Here is a 27,780-nt window from a genome sequence, read left to right as displayed (position 1 = left end):
GAGCCAAAGTCAGATGCTCAACTGACGGAGCCACCCAGGTGTCCCTCATCTTATTTTTTAAACAAAAATCCCAGACAGCTCAAAGATGTGAATGTAAATTAAGCCACAGAAACACTAGTACAACTGCCAGACATCTAGTCATAAATTTGAAAAGATGATTCAACCATAGCAATAGACATTGGCATAGAAGGGTCAGGAAAATATTTAAAAGAAGACAGTCTAGATAACATGCTATACAAACATCTCAAGGTAATTTCTTATATAAAATTAGACCTTGAAATAATTAAACCTTATAAGATGATGATAACTTATCCTCTAGAATCCAATGCTTCAATACAATGCTTTTATTAAGGTCTCTGCTAAAAAACAAAGAGGGATTTCTTCTTGCACTGTATTATTATTTGTTCCTCCAAGATTTTATTTAAATTCAAGTTAGTTAACATATAGTGTAGTATTGGTTTCAGGAGTAGAATTTAGTGATTCATCACTTAACATGTAACACCCAGTTCTCATCACAACAAGTGCCCTCCTTAATGCCCATCCCCCCACCCACTGCCCCTCCAGCAGCCCTCAGTTAGTTCTCTATAGCTTAGGGTTTGCTTCCCTCTCTGTTTTTATTTCATTTTTCCTTCCCTTCCCCTATGTTTTGTGTTTCTTAAATTCCACGTATGAGTGAAATCATATGGTATTTGTCTGTTTTTAAATAATTTTAAATAATTAGCAAATCCTCTTCCCCTTCAGTATCTTGATTTTCTATTCCAGTATTTTATTATATACATGAATAGAATGACATCATAATTCAAATCCATTTCGGAATTAGATATGATATAATAATAAAATAAAATTCAAGGTTCCTTGTAGAAACAAGGGTTTTAAGTGTGTATATTCTTTGCTGTTTGTAAAAAGAACACTAATATGTTGGGGAACTAATGCTATAGTGGGCCTAGAATGGAGCAAGTGGAATTGGAGAACTATATACAAATTATGAAAGAAAAGTGTAGAAGCAAATATACTTTGTAACCAGGTGAGCAGAGTTTTACTCCTACCACAATTAGTATACCACAGACACCCAGCCTGAAGCTAGAAAAAAAAAAAAAAATGGAGATTTCAGTTTCCTTACTTTCAAAAGGACTATGCCTCCCTAGAAACACCTTCCTGCTGAGAAGTGAGCCGCAATTCAGAAGAACTTACTACATGTTATTACATCTCCTCACTTCCCTATTGGTCTAGTGACATCTTAGATATTTACAGTCTGGCTATAAATAAAATAACTTTGACAGAAAAATGCTGTGAGGAATTCAATTTAAATCATCACAACTGTAAAAAAGAAACTCCAGTTACAGATATCTAAACAGTCACTTTTTTTACCCTGGATAATAATAAAAGATATAAATTCTGTTCTACAGATATAGTCTTACTGACATAATACCCTAAATCATAAACTACATTCTTCCCCCAGAAAAAACCATAATTACAAAAAATATTATGCTCTCAATGACAGTTTAAAATCAGTTCTCTCATTAGGGCACCTGGGTGGCTCAGTCGGTTAAGCAACTGATTTGGGCTCAGATCATGATTTTGCAGTTCATGGGTTCGAGCCCTGCATTGGGCTCTGTACCGACAGTTCAGAGCCTGGAGCCTGCTTCAGATTCTGTGTTTTCCTCTCTCTCTGTCCCTCTTCTGCTCTCACACACATACACACACACTCTCTCTCTCTCTCTCTCTCTCTCTCTCTCAAAAATAAACATTAAAACAAATTTTAAATCAGCTCCCTTGTTAATTAAAATAAAAATTTTCACCCAGTAATTCTTAATAATTTATTATAAGGGTAATTATATATAAACTAAGATTTTACCTCTTTCAATATCATCCATCGGAGATGCTGGGGACATTTTGTCTTCAGATGGAGAATGTTTTACAAGATTGGGAGTTCTAGCTGAATTCCGCATTTGTTGTTGCTGTTGCTCTATACGATACTGAATTTTACTACTTCCTTCAACTCTGCAATTCAGAATATCAAATGTCAAAACAGGGATGATAGAAATTTAACAATTACAACTAACAAAGTTACTAAAATTGACCACTTATTCTTTTCTCTAGAAGTCTTTAAAATGATATTCAAAAATTAAAGCATGAATTTAGTTCATTTTTTAACAAATAGTTATTTAACAAACACTTATTGAACTCTGCTATACGGATGGCATATACACAGATCCACTGAGGGAATACAGATGTGAATAAAAACAAAACTGCTCAAAATTGAAGAGATGAGACATACACAAATGACTAAAATAAACTGAAATTATACATAAGTGTATAACAAGTACAACATGCTCCCTAAATTCCAAAATTATCATTTGTTAAAATCACTTCCATATTAAAAAAAATTTTTTTTAATGTTTATTTATTTTTGAGAGAGAAAGACAGAGCACGAATGGGAGAGGAGCAGAGAGAGAAGGAGACACAGAAGCCTGACATGGGGCTGGAACCCACAAACCGTGAGATCATGACCCGAGATGAAGCTGAACGCTTAACCACTGAACCACCCAGGTGCCCCTCTTTCATATGTTTTATTCCTAACTTTAAGACACTTTACTAAAGGAGATTTGTATACTTTCTTTTCAATGCTTTTGCGAACAGAGTATATAATACAATTATGCTTGACTTCTGTCTCTTCAATTGCCAATCACCCAAATCCCGTCAGTTCTTCCTTCAGAATATTTAGAACCTCACTGTTCTCTTCATTCCTACTTTCAAAAATTGTGGTTTATTCATTTTTCTGTTTCCCACATTGTTTCATTTTAGTCAGCTTGTTTGGTGGATTAATGTTTTAAACAAATGTAACCATGTCAATCTACTTATACACAGGCACAGAAACAAATTATTGCTCTATTAAACAGATCCTACTCATTGGCTCCAAATAAGTCAGATATATCCCTGCTTTCAAACCTTGCCTACAACTTCATGTTCTCTCTGATCAATTAAATATTTTCTAAACTTTCCTACCAATAAAAATTACCTAAGCAGGAAGGGGATAATAAAAAAGAGCTTCCAAGGGTCCTTCCCTGATCTGAAGTTGAATTTGGAAACTCACATTTAACAAGTACCCATAGTAAGTCTTATCAAATATGTTTGGAAGGAAAAGCCCTAAATCTTTTTTTTCTTTCTTTTTGTAATTTAAATTCCAGTTAGTTAACATACAGTGTAACATTAGTTTCAAGTGTACAATCTAGTAATCCAACACTTCAATACAACAGCTTGTACTCATAAGTGCTCTCCTTAATCCCATCAGCTATTTAAACTCATCCTCCACCTACCTCTCATCCAGTAACTGTTTGTTCTCTATGGTTAAGAGTCTGTTTCTTGGTTGCCTCTCTCTTTTTTTGGCAATGATTGTTTGTTTTTAAATTCCACATATGAGTGAAATCATATGGTATTTGTCTTTCTCTGACTGATTTTGCTTAGCCTGATACTCTCTAGCTCCATCCACATTGTTACAAATGGCAAGATTTCATTTTTTTGATGGCTGAGTAATATTCCATTGTGTGTGTGTGTGTATGTGTATATATATATATAATATTATTTACGTTATATATATATACATTCCATTGTGTGTGTATGTATATATATATAATATTATATATGTTATATATATATATACATTCCATTGTGTGTGTGTATATATATACACACACGCACACACACACACACATATATATATATATATATACACATTGTGTATATATATATATATGTGTGTGTGTGTGTATACACACACACACATACCACATACATACATACATACCACATCTTCTTTATCCATTTATCAGTTGATGGGTATTTGGGCTCTTTGCATAATTTGGCTATTATTGATAATATTGCTATAAACATTGGGGTGCATGTATCCCTTCAAATTCTTAACCTCTCAAGACATCAATAAAGACTCCCAAATGTTCCAATCAATGAGAACTTCTCCATTCCTTTAAGTCCGAGAACAATTTTTGCCTATATTCTTTGTATGGCTATTAGTGTAGGTCTCTTACATTACATGACAATGCACCACCTATTTGCAAACAAGAATTTGAGATAGCTATATTCTTACTGACTTTTTAAATGGAATGATCTGTTAATCCAATTAAAATGCAGACATGTTGAAGCTAGTATTTGTATAGGAAATTTTCTTTTTCTAGTTCTTTACATATTCTAGGTGCTCAATAAGTTTTTACTAATGATGATGAAATTATTTTGTTGGAGAGTGTATAATGGCTTCTTTCAGTTCAGCTTTATGAAAGTATCTACAATAGAATAAAATGTATACCTACGCATATAGAAAACATTCAGAAACAAATAAAGCTTTTATATATCATAGGAAGAAGTGATAAAAGCTTTTGGCTAAGGATCTCCGCCAAATTTAAACTTGGAAAAAGATTAAAACATTTTGTACCACAAAGAAAGAAACTTTATATAATAATGTGACTTAACCCAATACTTTTTTTCACTAATATTTCCTTAGCAACTTCTTTGTTGATAAAGTAGTTTATTTCATAAACCACATCTTTTTCTTTTTTACTTTTTTTAAATGTTTATTTATATTTGAGAGAGAGAGAGAGAGAGAGAGAGTGTGAATGGGGAAGGGGCAGAGAGAGAAGAGAGACAGAATCTGAAGCAGGTTCCAGCCTCTGAGCTGGTAGCTCAGAGCCCAATACAGGACTCAAACCCACGAGCTGTGGGATCACGACCTCAGTTGAAGTCAGACGCTTAACTGACTGAGCCACCCAGGCACCCCCTACATACCTTGTTTTTTTTACAGTGATGTTGCTGCTGAGTTTTTCTAGTCGACATTCTCCAGTATCATGGTTAATAATTAAAATGCATTCCTTTAAGTAAGGTTTCTTTGAACCTTTGAAAACAGTTACTGGTGGAGTTGAGCCCTGTTTAAAAAGTTAAATATTATTACTTGAAATCTGTCATAGAAAATCATTTGGGAAGGCCTTCAAGATCTTCTGTGTTTCTCAACCTATGTTATACCTCAAGTCACGTAACTACCTAAGTTTACTACTCTAACAAGGATTCGTAGGAAAAAAGAGATGAAGCAAGACTGAGGTCTCAAACCTGCTATTACTGAGAAAAGGGAACAGAGGAAGTACTTGCCCTGTGTCATTAAAGATTGTCAACAACAGACAATTGGGGTTCAATTCTAATGCATAATATATTTTACAGATAAGGGAACAGAAGCCCTGAATCACACCTCCTACCCACCTTCTTCTTCCTTCATTAGTTTGGTTTTTAAAATCTTGTTATTTTATTAAAGTGGTGCTTCCCTATGCAGATTACTATTACACTAAACTCACCAATTAATTTTAGCATCATTAAAAGTGGGACAACCAGACATAATATCCTGCACGATGTGATATAAAAGAAAGTAAACAGCATCACCTATAAAGTATCTTGCCTAAAACACACACACACACACACACACACACACACACACACACACACACACACACTCTAACTCACATCCGGCCTTTAGATATATCTATCAGTTTACAGGAAATATAAGAAACAGACGAATAAATGAATAAGATACTCCCAGATAGTAACCCAAGGACTCCAAATTACAGTTGATAAGAGATTTGCACCATATTCTTCTTAAAGATATTTGCATTTCTACTTAGAATAGAATGTATCTTAAAATTATAATACATTGTTGTACTTTGAATTCCTGAAGAATAAAGACTAGATCATAGTTTTGGTTGTTTTATTTATTTCTCCTAGTACCTAAAGTAACAAATGCTTCAGAGATACTAAATGGATGTTGAATATGAACAATATGAACACTCTGATCCAAAGTTAAATAAAGCCTTCATAATCTCTATACCTGCTGTCCACATTTTGAAACAGTTTTTAAAACGTAAAGCTTTTTTCCTGGGGTGTCTGGGTGGTTCAGTTGGTTATGTGTCCAGCTCTTGACTTCAGCTCAGGTCATGATCTCTTGGTTGGTGGGCTTGTGCCCTGTGTTGAGATTCTCTTTCTTGCTCTCTCTCTCTGCCCCCTCCCCTGCTCATGCACTCTGTGTCTCTCTCAAAATAAATAAATAACCTTTAAGAAAATTAAAAAAAATATAAAAAGTAGTCTTTTTTTCTTATTAAATTGAGCACCATTCCTATTTTATTTATTTTTTTAAGTTTATTTATTTATTTTGAGTGAGTGAGTGAGAGAAAGACAGTGAGATAGCAAGTGGGGGAGAGGCAGAGAGAGAAGGAGAGCGAGAATCCCAAGCAGACTCTGCACTGTCAGCACAGACCCCCATGCAGGGCTTGAACTCATGAACCATGAGATCATGACCTGAGTCCAAATCAAGAGTTGGATGCTTAACCAACTGAGCCACCCAGGCACCCCACTATTCCTATTTTAAACTTTAATTCCTGCCCAGTCCCTTATTCCATACCCCTAGAAAAGAGTATTAATGTATTAAAACATCAGGAAACTCCTAAGAATATGAACTGTCTTTGCCTCTCAATAACTTTTGTGAGCAAATAAAACTGAAGTCACAGGCAGCCTGAAATATGAGGACTCAGTCACCGTGAGAACTGGGGGAAGAGAGCTCCAGGAAAGGGGAGCAGCAAGTGCAAAGGATCTGAGGCCAAAAAGATGAAGTGAGAGGGAGGGGGTGTGAGAGAGGGAGATGAGCTTGGCAGATGGATAACTATAGATCCCCACAGGGCCTTGCTGGCCATGGGGGGTGGGGTGAGTTTGAGATTTATTCTGAGAGCCATAAAAAGCACCTGTTGGGATGAGCACTGGGTGTTGTAAGGTAACCAATTTGACAACAAGTTTCATATTAAAAAAAAAAAAAAAAGAAAAGCATTTGGAAGCCTCTAAGCAGAAGAATGGAACTAGATTTTAAAAAGATTGCCTTGTATGAACATGTGTGAACATCTATAGGGTGCTAGACACTGTTTGAAGTGTTTTATATGTACAATATTAAACTCATTCAATCCTCAAAAAAAAAATTAACTACTGAATACATCCAATCATCTCCATGTTTACTGCTATTACCCAACCTCAGGATCCAATCATCATCTCACCTAAGTTACCATTATTCACCTCCCTACTCACTTTCCAGTTTTGTCCCCCATCTGTTGACAGGCAAATTTGATCATGCCTGATTAGGAATACCAGGAAAGGAAATTAGTCAGTAATGGGATGAAAAAGTACAATAGTACTTCCAAAGAAATACAAGGGAAAAAAAGAAAAGAAGAGATTCTTAATGAAACTAATAAAAAACAAAAGATAGAAAATAAAGTAAAATAACTAATAAACATACTATAAGATGATAAATATAAAAATCAACTATGATAAATATAAAAATCAACTATGTCAACTTTGAACTAAGTGTGGATAGAAATCTAATAAAAACAGAAAGTGTTGAACTGGGCTTAAAAATTATTCTGTTATCAGAAACCCATGGGGGAGGGGAAGGAAGAAAAAAGAGGTTAGAGTGGGAGAGAGCCAAAGCATAAGAGACTCTTAAAAACTGAGAACAAACTGAGGGTTGATGGGGGGTGGGAGGGAGGGGAGGGTAGGTGATGGGTATTGATGAGGGCATCTTTTGGGATGAACACTGGGTGTTGTATGGAAACCAATTTGACAATAAATTTCATATATTAAAAAAAATTATTCTGTTATCAAAAGATATATTTTAAAATAGTTATATTTAATATTTTTAAAATAGTTATATTTAATATATTTTAAAATATTTTAAAACGTCAGCTAAATAAAAGAAAGATTCTACGAACATGCAAACAAAAAGAAAGCAAAGTGGCAATATTAATATTAGGCAAGGTAGTATTTAAGCTTAAAAATCACAAAAACAGGATTAAAAATATTATTATATAATGATAAAAGATATAATTCATTTAAAAATATAACTGCAATAGGATGTTAAATAAAATGAGTCCTAAAATAGGTTGAGGTCCCAAGAACGTGGTGGCTATTTTCTCATTTGAGCTAAATAAACTCAGTGGATGGAATCAAACCTTCCAGGTTCATCCTGGACAAATGTTGCCCAAGAGGGTGGTTTAGAGTGGCATAGCAGCCCATCTGACATATGGAACTTTCACAAGTCCAGTGTTTGGGGGCTGAAGTCATAGGTAACCTCTAGAGATGCATTTCCTACATAATAGCAAGTGTGGTTGAAAGTTTCCAGTGGACTATTTCATTGAGGCCTACAAAAGTACTCCATAAGGTGGAGTCACCACCAAAGAATGCCAAACTTGGACAGCACCAATGATAAATCATAGCAAGTAAGTCTTTTCCCTTCAAAATTCAACATTTTGAAATTTTACAGTAGTCAATTATAATTACTCATAAGGAAGAGAGATTTGTAAATTCCCACTATTAACCAGCTTAACAGCCTCCATTTTTTGTTAGTTTCCTATTTTAATGTTTACTTATTTATTTTGTGAGAGGGAGAAAGAGAGAGAGAGAGAAAGAGAGCACATGCACCCAGCGTGTGCCAATGGGGGAGGGGCAGAGAGAGAGGGAAAGAATCCCAAGCAGACTCCATGCTCAGCACAGAGCCTGATGCTGCACTCCAGCTCACAACTGTGAGATCATGACTTGAGCCAATATCCATAGTAGGACACTTAACTGGCTGAGCACCCAAGCATCCCATTTTTATTAGTTCTTCTACGTGGTACTACCAAAGAAAACCTAGAGGAATGAAAATTAGAGAATCTATCCTATCTGATGGGCATTAAAGAGGGCATTTGTTGGGATGAGTACTGGGTGTTATGTGTAAGTGATGAATCACTAAATTCTACTCCCCAAACCAACACTATGCTATATGTCAACTAACATGAATTTAAATTAACAAAAAATAAGAATTTTGCAAAAACTACTTTACAAAGGTCAAGAATTTATCAATGTCAAGAAGACTTGGATTTGAAATCCAACTATGTGGTTTATAAGCTACCTAACTTTGGGACAATTACCAAACCTCCACACGCCTCAGTTTCCTCATTAGCAAAATGGCATCAGGAAGAGTTCCTAAACCATAGGTAGTTGTGGGGCTTAAGTGAGCTAAATGTTTTTTTTTTAAGTTTATTTTTTTATTTTGAGAAAAAGAGAAAGCATGAGAGAGGGAGGGGCAGAAGGAGAGAGAGCCAGTGAGCGAGCAAGCAAGAATCCCAAGCAGGCTCCACACTGTCAACACAGAGCCCTACATGGGGCTCGAACTCTCGAACCATGAGATCATGACCTGAGCTGAAGTCAGATGTTTAATCAACTGAGCTACCCAGGTGCCCCAGTGAGCTAATTCTTATAAAGAACATAGAATAGTACCCTTTACATACAACACTTGATAAATATTAACTACTACCATATAAAAAAATCTACTCTTTTGAAGAACTTCCAGAAACTGAAGGTACTCTTAAAAGTATAGTATAATAAAAGTTCTATTTTATAGGATGACTCCTAGCTTTTATTCATTTTTACCTGTATGATGAAAGCCAAGTTCATAAAGAAAATAGAGAATCTAAATGCCTCAAACTAAAATCATTACATTCCTGCAAAATTAAGAACTCTGAAGAAATGTAAAACTCCTACTTGTTTAAAGAAGTTCTTTAATTAAGGGAGGAAAACCCACAAAGTGAATTTGAGAATGTAATTTCTATTACAATTCACAATTGTCCAAGGACTATATGGCCAGCAGAAAAATATATTTGCTCTTGACAGGTGATAATTTTAACTATTCTCTTTCATTTTAGCTGTCTAAAAAGAGTTATAGGATAAAGTTTAAATTCTTTTGCTTTACACATTAAGCCCTTTATTATCTGATTTCTAATACCTGTCCATCTCCCATTGTGTCCCTAGTAGACTCCTTCTGACCTAGCCATAGTGGCTTTATGTAGTTCTTCAAATGTAACAAACTCTTTTGTTGCCTTGTTTTAGCCCATGTATTTTTCTTTTCTCTGCCTAAAACATTCTTCCCTCTTTCCTTTACCTGGGTAACTTCAACTCTCCTTCAAGACAGCATACCCTGGCATCTCCTCTCTCTCTGCTGACTGAATTATTGCTCTTTTGTACTTCTGTAATATTCTATGAATACTTTTATGACAGCCCTTACATTTCTATATTTTGTAATCAGTATTTTCCTGTCTTCCTAACTAAATGGTAATATTTTTTAGGACACTGACTATGTCTAGTCTTCTGCTGTATTCTTAATAGCTACCTAGCACAGAAGTTACCACATAGAAGGTAAATATATATATACATATATGACCCACTGTCCATCTGTCTCTCTTTCTCATGCACACATACACACACACACACAAATATTGAGATATATTCTTTTTGGACATATCTCTGGTGTCCTGGGGGCAAGGAGTTACATCTTCCTAAATTATTTCTTTGCTGTTAAAGAAATTTACAATTTGAAGCCTTGAAAGTTTCTTTCTATAATTGTCATTCTTTTGAGAGACATTTCAATTTTTAAATTATTTTTAATTTATTATTATTTATTTTTTATTTTAGAGAGAGAGAGAGAGAGAGAGAGAGAGAGAGAGAGAGAGAGACCATGTCAGTGGGGGAAAAGGGCAGCGGGAGAGAGAGAATCCTAAGCAGGCTTCACACTCAGCACAGACCCTGACACAGGGCTCGATTCCATGATGGGGGAATCATGACCTGAGCCAAATTCAAGAATTAGATGCTCAACTGACTAAGCCAACCAGGCACCCCAACAATTGAGATCACAACACGTGGTGGATGGTAACTCTTAATTGAAGAAGGATATGGGTGATTGAGAAAAGTTTATTAATAAATGTAAAAATCCCCATCTGCTTGCAGTAGAAAAGAAGTGCGGGGGTGGGGGTGGGGTGCCTGGGTGGCTCGGCTCAGGTCATGATCTCACAGTTTGTGGGTCTGAGCCCCAGCTGTCTCTGTGCTGACAGCTTGGAGCCTGGAGCCTGCTTCAGATTCTGTGTATGTTTTTCTCTCTCTGCCCCTCTCCTGTGCTCTCTCTCTCTCTCTCAGGAATAAACATTAAAAAAGTATAAAAAATAATTTTGACTGATAAAAATAAGAAAAAGATAGAAGACTAGGGGATAGAGAACTTGCTTGCTCTACCTCTAATCATGACAAATAATGTCATAAATGCATATAAGAGAATGTAGATGAACTAGCACAAAACCATTTCCATTAAAAAATTACACAAAGACAAAAATCTCAGTCTGTGCTTTCTCTGTATGTTAAAATAAAATGTTACAGTCTTTGTGATCTCTGAGAATAGGTCAAGTTGGTATAAAAGAAAAAAAGAAACTTAAGCTGAATGCTAAGAAATTTCTAACTCAAAGATTGAGAAAACTAGACCATACAACAAATAATTTGTATATCTGTGTAAACAGTATTTCACAGTGTTACTTGGAAACATCTGGAAATTTTTTAAATAGACAAAACTTTGGTTAAAGACCTAGAGTCTTTCTTCTCCAACTCATTCCCCCAAATAATTGATAAAATCACTCTAAAAGCACAAATTCAATCATGTTACTACTCTGCTTAAAAGCCTCTAAAGGCTCTGTAATACCTATGGGATAAAATCTCAATTCTACATTAGAACTTACATTAATTCATTTATTCCACAAACTTCTTGTTCTTTCTCTATCAGAGCCATTCACATAACATCCCTTCTACCTAGGATAGTCTACTCCCTTTCTGCCTGATGAAATTCTACCTGCCTTTTAAGATTCAGCTCAAATAGCATGTGCTTTGTGAAGCCTTTCAAGATTCTACCAGGCAGAATATTTGATTCCACATATGTGCTTGCACAGAATTTTGTACATGCTCTAATGTATAGCATTAGATATTTGTATGTCTTTCTGCTATAGCAGATTAAGACTAAAAGGCAGGGGATATGTTCTTATTCCTAGTTCAGAGTACAAAATCTGGCTTATAATAATAATTTAATAGGTATATGTTTAGACCTCCAATTGTTTCAAATCATCTGATGTGATAGTTCTTAAAACTTATTAAATGGATCAAAGGTGTTTTTTTTTTTAAGTATTTTAAGGGGTGCCTGGGTGGCTCAGTCAGTTAAGCGTCTGACTCTTGATTTCGGCTCAGGTCATGATCTCACTGTCATGAGATGGAGCCCAGTGTCGGGCTCTGTGTTGGGCTCTGTGCTGCGTGTAGAGCCTACTTAAGATTCTCTCTCTTCCTCCCCCTCTACCCCATCCCTACTCGTGCTCACTCTCTAAAAAAAAAAAAAAAATGAATAAATAAAGTATTTTAAGACTATTTTTCCTGAAATAGCTTAAAATAAGTGTTTGGGTTTTTTTTTTTTTTTTTGCTTTGGTATATCTGTTAATTACTTTAACTATCACTACATGAATTGTGCAGTTATTTTCATTTAAATTTAGTATAAATACTGCAAAAGGATCCTTTAAGTCCAAACACATGGAAGTACTCACTTCTATATTTGGCAGAGTTATTGTCACCTGTTCACCTTTGCCGACTTCAAGCTCTCCTTCACAAGAAGTGTCAATGGAAGCAGGTTTGAAGTCATCTAAAAATAGAAACAGATATGGATTTTTATAAGATGGAGCAATACCTGGGTACCTGGATATCAAAGGGGTGCCTGTGTGGCTTAGTCAATTAAGCATCCGACTTCGGCCCGGGTCACAATCTCATGGCTTGAGTTTGAGCCCTACATCTGGCTCTGTGCTGACAATGCAGAGACTGCTTCGGATTCTGTCCCCCCCTCTCTCTCTGCCCCTTCCCTACTCATGCTTCCCTCCCTCTCTCTCTCTAAAATAAATAAATAAATAAACATTTAAAAAAGTGTGAGCATGTTTCAGAGTGATAAATCATTTTTTAATAGCCAGTAATTAAAATGGTTTAGGAGAGTCTTCATACTACAAATAAAATCCAAACCAGTCTGGAGATACATATATCTATATCTATATCTATATCTATATCTATATCTATATCTATATCTATATCTAGATATCTAGATATCTAGATATCTAGATATCTAGATATCTAGAATGTGAATCATAAGCTTGATGAATTTTCACAAAGTGGCACGAATGTAATCAGCAACCAGATCAAGAAATAGAACATTAGCTTCTGAGAGGCCTCTCCCAATTACCCCTACTCCAAGAGACTGATCTTTATATTAACAGGGAAGTACCCCCAAATGTCTAAATCCAAAGTACTGAACATTTATTAGAATTTAGAGAACTATAATAGGTAGGTCTTGTGAAAGGAGAATCTTCTAGTGCTCATCAAATGATCTGCTGTCTATAAACAAAAGCTGGCCGCTGCTTCTCAATGACAATTATAATGGCTAACATTTATAAGGAACACTTCCTGCCAGGCACCTTGTTAGCACTTCATATTTAATTCTTTAACAACTCTATGAAAAGAAATGAAATCCACTCTTATGTTCCTTAAGCACATATGAGTATAAACAATTCACACTAAGTATTCTTTATAGCATGGTTTATTCTTCATGTTGCTTTAATTCAGAACTGAAAACATGCAATAAGTATCTCTCAAATCTTGATGCTTATTTCCAGATTTTAAGAAACAGATTAAAAATACATAGACAATATGAAAAACATGAAAGAATTTGATTTATAATAGTAGTACCATTGAGGATAAAGATTAGACTGAAAATAAATTGGGAAGTTTGTTAGTAGCAGTAAGGTAATGACAAAGATAAAAAATAATTAAGGTGTTAAGTTTTAGATGCTTGAAAGAAGTTCTAGGGAAATAAGTGTTAGTTAATATCAATTAATGAAAAGACAACAATACTAAAGAAAAAAAATCAGAACTGAGCTTGAGTATCATGGAAATAAAGAAAGTAGAAAGCAGAAGACAGAAATAGCCAAGAGAATAAACAAAGATACAAAACAAAAATAATAACAGCAATAACTTATGTGTTAATTACTTTATTTTAAATTTTTTCTTAATTACTTTTATCTTGTAGCCTTACGAACATTCTCTAAAGTTGTGAATACTCCTATGTTACAGATACAGCAAATGAGGGTAGAAGAAATCAAGTCCCTTACCCAAGATCATGCAGTTAATATTTGCTAAAGCCAGAATAAGGAACTATCAAATTTAACTAGATGAAAAAGATAAGAGGTTGACCAACAATGAATATCAGTCTTATTGATATCAACATTAATGGAGAAAGAAAACAAGTTCAATTTGAGCTAGTAAATACCATTTGTTATCCTAAAGTGAGAACTTCATTTTATAAGGATGTATACATAATAAATGAAGTAACTTCCACTTAAAGTATTTTAATATAAGTAATTTATCATCATGGCCTTTGGGATACCCACAGTAACAGACTTTGTTGTTTTAAAATGTCCTCAACTTCCTAATTTTAACTATCCTTTAAGGTTTTGCTCATCAGTGTAAATACTCATATAAACATTCCTCAATCTTCATCACTCACATCTAATCACTATGTCTTCTTCCATAATATCTTTCAGAGCCATCTCCTTTTCCATCTCCTATTCTTGCTGAAGTCAAACTAGTTTTCAATCAACAGAAAGCTACAGCTTGACCATCTGCTTTTCTCTGTTTTTGCTCTTAGAATGTGAATCCTATTTCAAAGTCCCCTCTTCCCTAAAGTAGTCACTATGTGGGGCCCTTTCTCTACTCTCCAAAATCTCAAGTTTTCTGGTCTTCTTCTATAGCATTTACCTACCACTCATCAAAACCTAACATAAACTTCCTGGTATTATTTACCTGTTTCTGTATATGCCCTACTGGACTGTAATTAAACATTTTTTTTAATGTTTATTTATTTTTGAGAGAGAGAGAGACAAAGTGCGAGTGGGGGAGGTGCAGAGAGAGAGGGAGACACAGAATCCAAAGCAGGCTCCAGGCTCTGAGCTGTCAGCACAGAGCCTGACGCGGGGCTCGAACTCACAGACTGGACTGTGAGATCATGACCTGAGTCAAAGTCAGACGCTTAACCGACTGAGCCGCCCAGGCACCCCAGAACTGTAATTTTGTAAAACATAATGCTTCATACTTTAATTCCTCCTGAGTTATGGCTCCTAGCATAGTGCCTTTAATATAATGGGCACATATGAGATCTTTGTAATTGACCCTGGTTCATATGTTTATCCCTCTCTGAACCAACTCCAAACTTATTTTTAAGTATAAACTTATTTCAGCTAAATTACGTGCAAAAGACTTGTTTTCTAATTGTCTCCTGAGGATCAGATAAATCTGTATTTCAAGACTCTCATTTCTTTAAGGTAGATACTGCCATATTTGTTTTGTACTTTTCACTAGCACATTTCTGTTCTCATAGAGGGCACTCATTACTTAATATTTGACAATAAAGGAATCTCTACAATAAATAGGTAACAGAAATGACATCCTAGAGTAAAGCCAGGGTCTTTTGATCTCCCATATTTTTCTGACAGTGACACAGAGGACAATATTGGGAGACCTGTTGCTTAACTACAGTTAAATAATGCTTTAGAGGAGAAGCCAGAAAGGTAATTCAAGGCAGTGAAGCAGATCAGTGGGGAACCACAGTGACCTAGAGAATGAATAAGCCCAATCTCAAGAAGACAACCACAACTTGGATCCAGCCAACTCCTGTCAAGAGGAATATGGGTGAGGCCAGGTTATCTTCTGATTTTTTAAAGAGAAGCTGGTAATCCAGATTTCTGCATAAAAGATCTTGATTTTTACATATTTACAACTAGTTTATGCTAAAACAATAACTGTGTGGGTCAAATAAAGCATCTCTAAAGTCAAACTCAGCCAACAAGCTGTTAATCTATAACCTCTGTTTTAGTGTTTAAAACTGATTATTTTTCTTTGTAACATATCATCACTTTAGATCTTCACAACAATTCTTTGAATTGATTATTCTCACCCACATTTTACTAATGGGAAACTCTGCTAAAGTAATGAAGCCAGTTAAAAATCAAATCAGGAACTCAAGCCACAAACTCTATCCATTCATATAGCCTCTTTGCCTTATTATATATCCACAGTTCTTTTTTTTTTTAATTTTTTTTAATGTGTATTTATTTTTGAGACAGAGACAGAGCATGAATGGGAAGGGTCAGAGAGAGAAGGAGACACAGAATCCGAAGCAGGCTCCAAGCTCCGTGCTGTCAGCACAAAGCCCGAGGCGGGGCTCGAACCCACAGACCGCGGGATCATGACCCAAGACGAAGCTGGATGCTCAACTGACTGAGCCACCTAGGCGCCCCATATGTGTCCAGAGTTCTTAACTTTTGTTTGTGTTGGCAGGGGAGCGGGGGTTGTTAGGAGAGGAGGAATAGTCATAAGTCCCTATGGGAATCTGATGAAAATTATAGACCAGCCATAAATCCTCTCTACAGAAAAAATGCATATATGAACATACATATCAAATACTGTATAATTTCAAGAGATTCACAAGTCTCTGAAGCCTTTCTATAGATGTCTATAATATGAGACAACTATAAGAGATAGTAATGTACCCAAAATATCTATAGCTTTATTCAATGATAAGCATGAACTCATAATCAATAAATCTATCAAAACTATTCTGAACCTATTTACATTTCTAATTATTTTACTGTTAGAATTAATAAGTTCTACTTTTTATTACTTGTTATATTAATTAGTATTGCCTTTTATTTACTTTCAAACAAGTTTTTTTTAAGAATACAACTTTTGTGTTTCAATGGATTAAGTATAATTCTAGAATTACAGAATTTGTTAAGTAATCTCATGTTTTCTATATGTTTCCAAATATCAAATGTATTTTCTAGGTTGCTATGATTCCAGACTATATAGTTTATTTCTTTCAGTTCTCCTTGGTTTGGAAACCTCACCACCAATTTTACCATTTATTTATTCACTGTGGATATCCTTCTTCTATGTTATTTTTTTCAGGTTTACAGTACAATTACTTATACTACATATAGAGGAGAGAAACATTTCCTACTCTGTATTAATACTTTTTCAATCAATGTTGGTCACTTTTCTGATTATTTTGGCTGTAGTGTCACATAATGTCAATATCTTCAAAAAAGAATCACAATTACTATCATAAATTTACTTCCTCGTATTTGAACTAATTCAACTAACTTGAAAACCCATATCCTTTCCAATATACCACATTTATCAGAGAAAATTAATTGTAAATATAATTTTAATCCAATTTCTCATTAATGTACTTTCTAATGTTTGCTCACACCAAAGCTTAACAACCACTTTTGTGGGAGTGGCTCTACATGAAGGCTCAATCTTCCTCACTGACCATGAGTTCATCAATTACTGTCAAGCAAAAAGTAGTATCATTTACAAACTTAGGAATTTCAATGTTTATTACCTTATCTAGATAGAAATTGTAAAATTAGCACTAGCCCAAATTCAAAATTTATTCTAGTGGGTCCTGTTACTCAAACTCTTCCACCCAGTGAAGTATCTGCTGCTAAACATTGAGCTTATCACTTACAGAACATCCCATGTCTTCCCTACCACATGCCAGACTATCTTTGTGTTAGGTTTTATTGCCAAGCCTTGATAAATGCTTTTTGAAACTCTAAGTAAATAACATTCATTGGCACTCCTCATACACACATGAATATACCCCTTCAAGGATAATGGTAACTATTATTTATTCTCTATGCACCAAAGACTGTGCCAGGTTGTTTATGCAATCTTATTTAATCCTTACCATTTATAAATTAGAAAATGAAGGCTGAAAGTTTAGAGAATGTTCCAAAAGGTACATTACTTATTTGGTAGTGGAGGCCAGAATTCACAACCTGTTTTGTTAGAAATATTAGGCAGGCATACAGAGAAAGACAGATACCATATGGTTTCACTCTTATGTGGATCCTGAGAAACTTAACAGAAACCCATGGGGGAGGGGAAGAAAAAAAAAAAAGAGGTTAGAGTGGGAGAGAGCCAAAGCATAAGGGACTGTTAAAAACTGAGAACAAACTGAGGGTTGATGGGGGGTGGGAGGGAGGGGAGGGTGGGTGATGGGTATTGAGGAGGGCACCTTTTGGGATGAGCACTGGGTGTTGTATGGAAACCAATTTGACAATAAACTTCATATATTAAAAAAACATATTAGGCAGGCATAATTATCCCTGTACATAAATGTAGTATATTACTTTCTCCCAGATTACACTGACTTGAGTGTTTGTTATAAATTAGGTCCACTTGCCCTGTATAAAAGTAAGATTTCTTGTTCTATAGTTTCCATCCCTTACTCTGAGTCATTAAGAGTGAGGATCATAAGGTAGATGAAACTGTCCTCAAGGCTAATGATTGGTTTTATTCAAATAAATCTAGAAAGATTCTGCCTGCTTCAACAAGAAAAAAAACTAAGGCCAAAAACTTTTCTAATGTCTTCCACAGCACTAAGCGTGTATTCAAATATCTGGGTATATTGTGATGGTTATTCCTATGGTTGTTTTGTCTTTTTTTTTTTTTTTCATTCTTATAGCCAGATCAACTGATTCTCTGACTCAAAAGGCACAATTCCAGCATAGTGAGAACTTTTATAAATGAAAAGCTTTGAAGCACCTGCAGAGAGCCTTTCAAAAGCTGTATTTTATCCTCTTTGTTTGGGATTCATGCCCTTAAAAGAGTATATCCAAATTATGCAAAAATTTGTTCTTAAGCAAATCTTTATAATCTTAAGCCTTATGATTTGAAAAATCACTAAAAGGCTACTTTAAACCTGAGAAAGAAGAGGAGAGAGGAGGTACTATTTGCAAGAAAGGCATGGAGAAACCAGGTTATCAGCTTTATCACACTTTTGGAAAATGGAAGTGAAGGAGAGAAACTGCACAGCTAGCACTAGCTGTCTCACTGTGGGTAACCTTGGACGACAGAGAACCGCAAAGCAGAAAAAACAAAGGACACTGTTGAAGATCTGTTGACAAATATTTCCCCTGTTTATTCTACCAACTGGATGTTAATTTTGCTTAACAAAACCCTTTCATAAAATGTAAATATATTCTTGGAGAGTTAAACCCATTGATCTTTATACCTTTACCCTGGGTTACTTTAATTAGATCATCTACAACTTAACCAAACTTCTGGAGAATGTTGAGGGTTTTTTTTTTTTTTAATGTTTATTTTTGAGAGAGAGAGTGCAAGCAGGGGAAGGATGGAGAGAAAGAGGGACAGAAGATCCAAAGCTGGCTCTGTGCTGACAGCAGCAACCCTGAGAGATGGGGTTGAAATCATGAACCCAGAGATGATGACCTGAGCTGAAGTCCAACGCTCAACCAACTGAGCCACCAAGGTGTCTCAAGAAAGTTGAGTTTTAATGGGGTGTTTTGATTGAAACATGGAAAATCTCAGAGCAAAAACCATGGAGATCTCTGGACAGTCTAAGAACACGATGAGTGAGAAAGGTGGAATGATGAGACACTAAAGAAGAACAGGACAGGGGAAAGGAAGTGAAAAAATAGCTACTTTACAATTTTGCCACAGAAAAATAAGAGGTTATGATTCAAAGATCTCAAAGTTTCCTTTCCGCTCTATAATTCTGAGGGTTATTATGCAAAGAATGAAATGTTTTACATACCAAATCATAATATGCTATATTTTCCTTCCTGGAATCTATACCATCCAACTATTAAAGCAAAAGAGATCTTTTTTCTACCTGAACATTACAGAGTGTAATTTACCAGAACTACTTCGAGAGGACAATCAAAAGGAAATCAAAAGGAGAGATAATAGGGAAGTAAATACCTTTCTAAAAAAGAAATGCATAACACACCCTCCAAGACTTTGATAATCAGTATTTGATAGCTGAACGAAATCAGGGGTCCAAAAGAGCTACAGATTACTGGAATGGTTTAGAATACCTACCCAGGAACACACTAAACAAGAACTCTCTCATCAGTCAGCGACAGAAAAAGTGAAGAAGGGAGGGAATATTTCCCTACCAGCCTCAAGGTACTACCTTCACCCTGCATAATTGTTCGGTCCTTTACATCCTTCCATCTGTCACCTAACTACCTTCCTATCACCTCTGCATTATACACCAGTCACGTCGTCTCCACAGTCACCCCTGCGGATCTCCTCCACAAAGTTTCCCTTTCTGCTTGTTGGTCTCACTTGAATCTCTCTGCCCAGGGTTTACAACCGACACCTGCTCAACTCTGGCTTCTTCCACCAAACCCGTAGGACTCCAGGCAGGACAGCGGTTAGCGCCGGTCACCCCATTCTCCAGCAGAGTAAGGAGGTTTGTGGGATCACAATTCCGAGAAGTTTAATGTCTCCACGTCCCCATCCCCAGAGGTCCCCCTTTCTCCCGGGGATCGTCCTCACTCACAGCGTACAGTGTGGAAGGCGCAGCGCGGCTGCTTCTCGAAACTCTCGCCTAACTTGAGAACCCGCTCGCGATGATCGATGCGCGAGGGTCCCGCAGCTCCATTCATCATTATCCCCTGGCTCTGACTTTACCTCCGCCACCTGCGCTCACTGTCATCTGCCACCTCATCCTGAAGCAGCTGCACTTGCTGAGGCCGGGGCAGCCACCAGACTCCGCCCCGCGCCCGACGTGCGCGGCCCCCCAGAAGCCTCTCGCGTGCTGATTGGCTGCGTGGAGAAGGGCGCCCCGCCCCCTAGCTCCGAGGATCCTGGTCCCGCCTCCAGACCCCTTCCCGCGTTGCGACGCAAGCCGCCTGGGAAAGGCTGCGCAGCTGAGGTGCGTGGTGGGAGGTGGGTCCTTCGGAGGAAGAACGCGAAGACCGGGTGAGGTAACCCGCCTGAGGTGGCGACTGGGGAGAGTGAGAGTCCCGGGTGCTGGGAGGCCTGGTGGGGTTCTGGGCCAAGTATCCCGGTGCTTAGGAGTTCCTAACGGGAGTATCTGTGCTTTTTCTGTGGAGATGTCTAGTGGAAACTGAGGCCCGGGGAGGGGCGGAAGCGGGGCACAAGGCCTGGTGTTTTGCCCCAAGGCCTGGTAGCACGGAAGCTGGGTCTAGAATCCGGAGAGAAGGAGCCTGCGACCTCAGACCTTGAACTTGACTGGAGGCGACGCCGTTACCTCGGCAATCAACTCCTGATTTCTGTTCCAGAGGAAGTTCTCGGGAGTATTAGGATCGAGACGGGATGAAGAGGAATGGGGGGGGGGGGGGGGGGGGAGATTACAAGTTAGAAATCACGGTGTTTAGAATCAGTTGCAACGAGATTGCATTCGGTAGCCTTCTTTTATTTACTTCCTTCACAGTGATCTTTGGAGGCAGTAAACGGCACGACCAGGAAGACGAAATTCCCAAAAGATCAAGGTCAGAGTTCGTGCTGTGCAACAGGGTAATAGCATTAATAATTGAAAAATACTTGTTTTGTTTGTTTGTTTGTTTGTTTGTTTTGTCCTGTCAAAAGTTCATGAGTTTAATGGTAAAGATGAGGGAAGTGTTATATTAGAAGAGAAGCACCCAAGAGAAAGTTTACAGATGGTTGCCATAACGGGTGGTTGTTTTTCAGGGTAAGTGTGTAATCAAACTCTACCCCGTTGCTTAACCTATACCGTAGCCAAATTTGTCAATTTATTGTTCTAGGCAAGTAGGTGAATGTGTTTCCCTAAACCTATCTGCTTGTGTAAATTCTTTTATAAAGTGTATTCAGACTGTTTGGTGTGGTAATTAAGTGCTTCAGGTTCTGGAGCCAGAATTTTTGGGTTTGAACCCTAGCTTCATACTTTACAGTGTGACTTCATGAAAACTAAAGTATACTCATCGTTAAAATTAGGGGTGGGGGGAATGATAGTGCTTATTCCTTAGAGTTGTTAAGAGGGTTAAATGAATTAATACATGAATGGATTTAAAACAATTCACAGCACATAAAGGTCTCCAAATGGTTATCGTTATTGAAGTATAACTCTATTATCTGGCAACATTTTAGAACCATCCTTGGTTTCTGCTTTCTTTTCTAAATCTTGAATTATTCTAGAAAGTAGGAATTTTGTTTACTGGTAAGAAAACTGGTTCAGAGAAGCCCAGTCCTCTGACTCTCTGGTCTGTTTTCTTATCATCTGTGTCATCTATTTGGCACTTAAAATATTTTATATAATTATTTTACATATACGTATATGTGTGTGTGTACTTTTCTTTCCCAACCGACACATGAACAGGGACTCTGTCCTGTATAAAATCTTTGTGATCTATGCATCTAACATAGTGCTCTACACACGTTTGGTGATGATGATAATGTTTCAGTGATCTTTTATTATGTTAGCCAGAGTGCAGCAACAGTGCTTTAAGCCTATTTTACATGAAAAAGATTCCAATTAGAAATCTGAGGTTTCCATAATCCTAATAAAGAGAAAAGCAGAGTCAAGAAATTGACTTTTGGAGTGCCCAAAGTTTGTGTATTCATTCATTCTTTCAACATATGTTTATTAAGTACTTACCAGGTATGGGCAAAGGCACTAGTCTAGTCTCTGGGAATATGGCAGTGAGCCAGAGAGATAAGAAGGCAGCCACCAAGGATGGTATGAGCTTTGCTGTCATGAAACTTACCTTCTAGTGTGAATTTTCACCAAACGTATTAAAATGAACCAGGTTGTACGAGTCCAGGAATAAAGAAAAAACCAAAAAAAACTAACCAAACAGGTTAATGAACTAAATAGAGTTGGAAAATACCCCAAGTGACATTTCACATTGCTTTGTTTAGGTCTACTGATGACATATTACCTCAGGAATTTATAACAGCTGTATGCATTTGTTCTTTTCCACAAATCTATATCCTCATCTAACTTAAAAAATATTGTTATATTTCTGTCTTACACCATTCACAAATAACTTAAATGTGTATTGAATATATAAAGATATAAGTAAATGAATATCTAACTAAAACAAACCCATAAACGCACCAGAAAAAAGTTGAGACTATATTTATTTATTTATTTATTTATTTATTTATTTTTAAATTTTTATTTAATTTATTTTTTTAATTTACATCCAAGTTAGCATATAGTGCAACAATGATTTCAGGAGTAGATTCCTTAATGCCCCTTACCCATTTAGCCCGTCCCCCCTCCCATAACCCCTCCAGTAACCCTCTATTCTCCATATTTAAGAGTCTGAGAGACTGTATTTCAACTCTTAGGGTTAAGGAGGACTCTTCTAAGAATGATACCAAAGTAGAAGTCATAGAAGAAAAGATTGTTATATTCAACTACGTGAAAATTGTGAAACTGTGGTGAAGACACCATAATGAAACTTAAAAAAAATAAATGACATAAATTGTTTACACTTAGTATAAAAGATAAAGGTTCATATCCATATATGAAAAGCTGAAAGGGGCGCCTGGGTGGCGCAGTTGGTTAAGCGTCCGACTTCAGCCAGGTCACGATCTCGCGGTCCGTGAGTTCGAGCCCCGCGTCAGGCTCTGGGCTGATGGCTCGGAGCCTGGAGCCTGTTTCCGATTCTGTGTCTCCCTCTCTCTCTGCCCCTCTCCCGTTCATGCTCTGTCTCTCTCTGTCCCAAAAATAAATAAAAACGTTGAGAAAAAAAAAAATTAAAAAAAAAAAAAAAAAAAAAGAAAAGCTGAAAGCTTCTACAAAAGAATAATCCAGTAGGAAAATTGTTGAAGGATATGAATAGAAAATATATGAAAGAAGAAATAACCAGTGAACATGAAATGTGCCTAACTTGTCTAATAATCAAAGCAATACAAATTAAAGATGATATCATTTTCCATCTAGTAGATTGGTAGAAATGTATAAGATAGCAGTATGTATCAGTGAGGGCATAGTAAAAAGAACACCGTCATATGTTGTTAGAGGAAGTATAATTTGAAACACATATTTCAAAGAAAAATTTGGTACCATCTAATCAAAATTTAAAAAATTTATATCCTGCCACCCAGCCATCTGACTTCAAGAGAAATTCATCCTGCAAGATACTAGCATGAGTGCGTAAAGATGTGTACATTCATAGTCATTGCAGCATTGCTGGTAATAGCATACTCTGAATGACCTCCCAACAGAGGGAATGGTTTAAATATATTTTGATGCACTCTTACAAAGGAAGATAGCATAATGCAACCATTGGAAAGAGTGAGATAACTGTATCCACTCTCTTGGGAAGTAGTATGCCTACTGTGTGACAGGAGTGACACCAGGAGTTGTGCTGGACTTTCTTTGAAATATGTTCAGAAAATTTATATTTTAATGATTTATATTTTATCTAAAAGGGATGACATTTCGATGCTTATGGCCAACTCCTCAATATAAAGGGCAGTTTTGGTGCCAATTTTGAAGAATAATACCTAAAAATAAGTGAGTTAAAAGTATGTCATCTGTGTTTTTTATTATTTTACATGGAAGGGAATATAATGAACATTGTATCTAAAACCACAGACTTTGGAGTCAGACTGATCTGGATTTGAATACGGACTCCACCAGATGCTGGTGGAACCATGATAGGTTCCTTCAAAGTTTATTTTTCATATCTGTAAAATGAGATGATTACAGCCTCTACCTCATAGTCTTGTGAGAAGTAAGATAATGTGTGCAAAAGCACTTAGTACAGTGCTTAGTTCATAGTAAAATACTTAATATATGTTGGCTTTTATTGTAAGTGAAGATTGTACTTTTTGTTAAATGATACCGTTGAGCTTTGAGTGTGGTAAACAGCAAATTGAATTGGGATGTGTCTTATATTTAATTTTAAGGTAATTGATTTTATGGTGATGAAAAAGAATGAAATCTTGCCATTTGTAACAACTTGGTTGGCACTGGAGGGTATTATGCTAAGCAAAATAAGTCAGAGAAAGATAACACATGATTTTACTCATGTGTGGAATTTGAGAAACTTAACAAGACCTTAGGGGAAGGGAAGGAACAAGAAGAGAAGAGACAGGGAGGCAAACCCTAAGAGAACAAACTGAGGGTTGATGGGTGGGTGGGCAAAATGGGTGATGGACATTAAGGAGGGCACTTGTTGGGATGAGCACTGAGTGTTGTATGTAAGTTATGAATCACAGGATTCTACTCCTGAAGCCAAGACTACACTAATATGAGGATAATAATAATAATAACAAAGATAATTTGATTTACTATGCTATTTATTAATAAGCTTTTGTTATCTTATAATTACGTCCCATTTCTGAGTTGTGTGTTGAGGATCCCCAAGACCAACCCAAGGTTCAGTGATTCACTGGGAGGGCTAACACCTCTTAGGATATAGTCGTGTTTGTGGCTGTGATTTACAGTGAAGGGATACAAAGCAAAATCAGCAAAGAGAAAAGGCAAATGGGGCAAAATCGAGAGGAAAACAGGTGCAAATTTCCAAAAGTCTTCTCCCAGTAGGTTCGTATAAGACACACTTAATTCTTCCTATAATGAACTGTCACATTTTGAAGTGTTGTCTACCAGGGAAGCTCACTAGATACTCAGTGATAAGGGTCTTTATTGGAGGTGGTCATATAGGCATCGTCTACTACCAAGTACCAGAATTCCAAGCTTTTGGAATGAGAGCAGGCATTCTGCATAAATCACATTGTTTTCACAAACACTTTAGGTACAGTGAGCCACTCTTGTTAGGGAATGGTGGAAACCCTTCTGAAATCCAAGTTCACCAGCCAAGGGCCAGTCTTGGCACCAGCCAAGGGCCAACTTTGTCTCAAGCTATGTTAGCTCTTTTCTGCACATTCAGTGTCTCTTTTATGATCAAAGAAATTAATTTCTATCTCAGGATTATTGTGCAGATTAGAGAGAGTGAATGTGGAGTATCTAGCACTGTTCCTGACTCCCAGTGCGTGATAAATAATACCTGCTGTAGCTGTCATAGTAAGTTATAGGAGTCTCTAGCTCTTTATAGGTTTTCCAATTAGAAACATTAGAATCTCCTGTAAGGAAGAAATTGAAAAATCTATCCTTCACTTCTCAAAGCAAACAAAACAAATTTTATATTGAAACTATTTTTCAAACATTATTTAGGGAGCAAATGTTTTAGGGCTGTTTGACCTTTATCTTTCTGATTCTGTTAAAATATAGGCGATAAGAAATGAAACCAACAGGTACAGACCCAAGGATCTTATCTCTAGCTGCCGAAGTTGCAAACAGTCCTGAGCAGAACGTCCCTATTATACTGTTGAAGTTAAAAGGTAAGAAAATCTTTTTGTGATTGGCTAACACTATTTAAGGAACAAAACAATTCAATCATGGGTATAGTTTTAGCATTTGTTTCTGATTTGTTCAGAAAAATCTTAACATTGTGATAAGAAAGTGCTATGTTTCCTTTTTAAAGTAATTTTAGTTATTATTCAAACTATAAAAATACAAAAGTCTTGGATGTATTGAGCAGAAATAAGTATATCTTCTTTTCTTTTGCCTTAGAAATAATAAACAACACACCTTTAGGAAGCTCAGAGTTGAAGAAAATAAAACAAGATATATATTGTTATGACCTCATTCAGTATTGCCTTTTGGTCCTCAGTCAAGATTATTCTCGAATCCAGGGTGGTTGGACTACAATTTCCCAGCTTACACAGATATTAAGGTAAAATGAAGCAATGAGTCCTCCTGTTCTTGAGGGATATAGTAGTAGATTCTTATTTTCAACATTTGCTTCTCTTTATTCATCTGCTTAACAAGAATTGGCAACCTTCTGTGGTAGGTTATGGTTGTACTTTTCCTCCTTTATACCATATATTACTCTTTGTAACTGTATTTGTGAATATTTCACTATCTAAAATTTTGCTACATAAGTCCTGTGAAGATGGTGATCATGTCTTTTGCTCACCACTGAGTCCCAAGTACTTAACAGACTCTTTATTCACTAAGGAATATATGAAGAAATGAAGATTTTTAAGGCACTGGCTCTATACTGGAAAAACTTACAGTAGACATGGGATGACAGTCATGTGACTTTATCATACAAGGCTAAATGAAATAGGTGCTAAGATGAAAGATGTAAGCAAAGTACTATAGGAGAACAGATACAAAAGCTAGTCATTTTATGTTGTATTGATTTAGCTATCTCAATTGTATATTTCATTAGGTAACCAAAATCCTGTCCATAAAATTTAGAAGATCAAAATCTTTTATTTTTAAAGGAGATAATAAAATAAACCAATTGTTCTCAGTGCCTAAGCCACTTTCTAATTAAGTAACTAAACACCTGTATTACTAATTGGAATCTTACCTTTCAAAACTGCTCATTCCTAATTTGTTACTACATAAAGGCTGGATTCAATGTGTATAGTTAGAAAAAACTATTAACAGATACACATATCTTGGTGGAATCCAAGTCTTAAGAAATCCCCACATATGGGGTGCCTGGGTGGCTCAATCGGTTGAGCGTCCAGCTTCAGCTCAGGTCATGATCTCAGTTTGTGGGTTTGAGCCCCACATCGGGCTCTGTGCTGACAGCTTAGAGCCTGGAGCCTGCTTCGAATTCTGTGTCTCCCTCTCTGTCTGCTCCTCCCCGCTCATGCTCTGTCTCTCTCCTTCAAAAATAAAAATATAAAAAAAAAAAATCCCCATGTTTGTGTATATACAAAAAACATAATTTTTTAAATTAATGTCCACAATCAAAGTAGGTACTCTTAAATAATTTTTAGGAACAAAAGTAAAAAGAGAAACTGATACATGTGAATGTTTGTCCATAAATTTTAGGATTGATGTGCAAAAACAAAAGTACATTGAGTGTTAACCAGCTAAATTTTAGCATACTCATATGTAGTCACTATTGCTTATCAGTGTCATCTTCACATGTTGAAAAGCCTCTAACAGCAGTGTTTACTCATTAGAGATCAGTCTTGGGT

The 27,780-nt window shown here is 36.3% G+C and overlaps 2 protein-coding genes across 14 annotated transcripts in view; one reads left to right on the top strand and one right to left on the bottom strand.

The window, feature by feature from the left end:
- The window catches only part of EAF2 (ELL associated factor 2), a 35,762-nt gene extending 15,200 nt beyond the window's left edge, over positions 1-20,562 (bottom strand). The window contains exons 1-4 of one of the 3 annotated variants that reach the window (XM_023260210.2): positions 20,470-20,562; positions 12,468-12,562; positions 4,795-4,931; positions 1,856-2,001 (exon numbers count right to left, since the gene is read on the bottom strand). In XM_023260210.2, the coding sequence (XP_023115978.1) occupies positions 1,856-2,001; positions 4,795-4,931; positions 12,468-12,562; positions 20,470-20,506 (415 nt within the window). In that variant the 5' untranslated portion in view covers positions 20,507-20,562. Of the gene's footprint in view, positions 1-1,855; positions 2,002-4,794; positions 4,932-12,467; positions 12,563-20,338 lie in introns of all 3 variants that reach the window. The other 2 variants (XM_003991690.6, XM_045037008.1) reach the window with 2 other exon arrangements.
- Positions 20,563-20,638: 76 nt separating this feature from the next.
- The window catches only part of IQCB1 (IQ motif containing B1), a 62,783-nt gene continuing 55,641 nt past the window's right edge, over positions 20,639-27,780 (top strand). Inside the window, exons 1-4 of one of the 11 annotated variants that reach the window (XM_011285926.4) lie at positions 20,639-20,713; positions 21,236-21,293; positions 26,009-26,118; positions 26,351-26,513. In XM_011285926.4, coding sequence (XP_011284228.1) covers positions 26,019-26,118; positions 26,351-26,513 — 263 coding nt within the window. In that variant the 5' untranslated portion in view covers positions 20,639-20,713; positions 21,236-21,293; positions 26,009-26,018. Of the gene's footprint in view, positions 20,796-21,235; positions 21,319-21,366; positions 21,494-26,008; positions 26,119-26,350; positions 26,514-27,780 lie in introns of those variants that run through there. The other 10 variants (XM_006936092.5, XM_006936093.4, XM_006936090.4 and 7 more) reach the window with 10 other exon arrangements.

This window comes from Felis catus, chromosome C2 (genome assembly GCF_018350175.1).
Source record: "Felis catus isolate Fca126 chromosome C2, F.catus_Fca126_mat1.0, whole genome shotgun sequence".
NCBI lineage: Eukaryota > Metazoa > Chordata > Mammalia > Carnivora > Felidae > Felis > Felis catus.
This window is presented reverse-complemented; position numbering and strand designations above follow the sequence as displayed.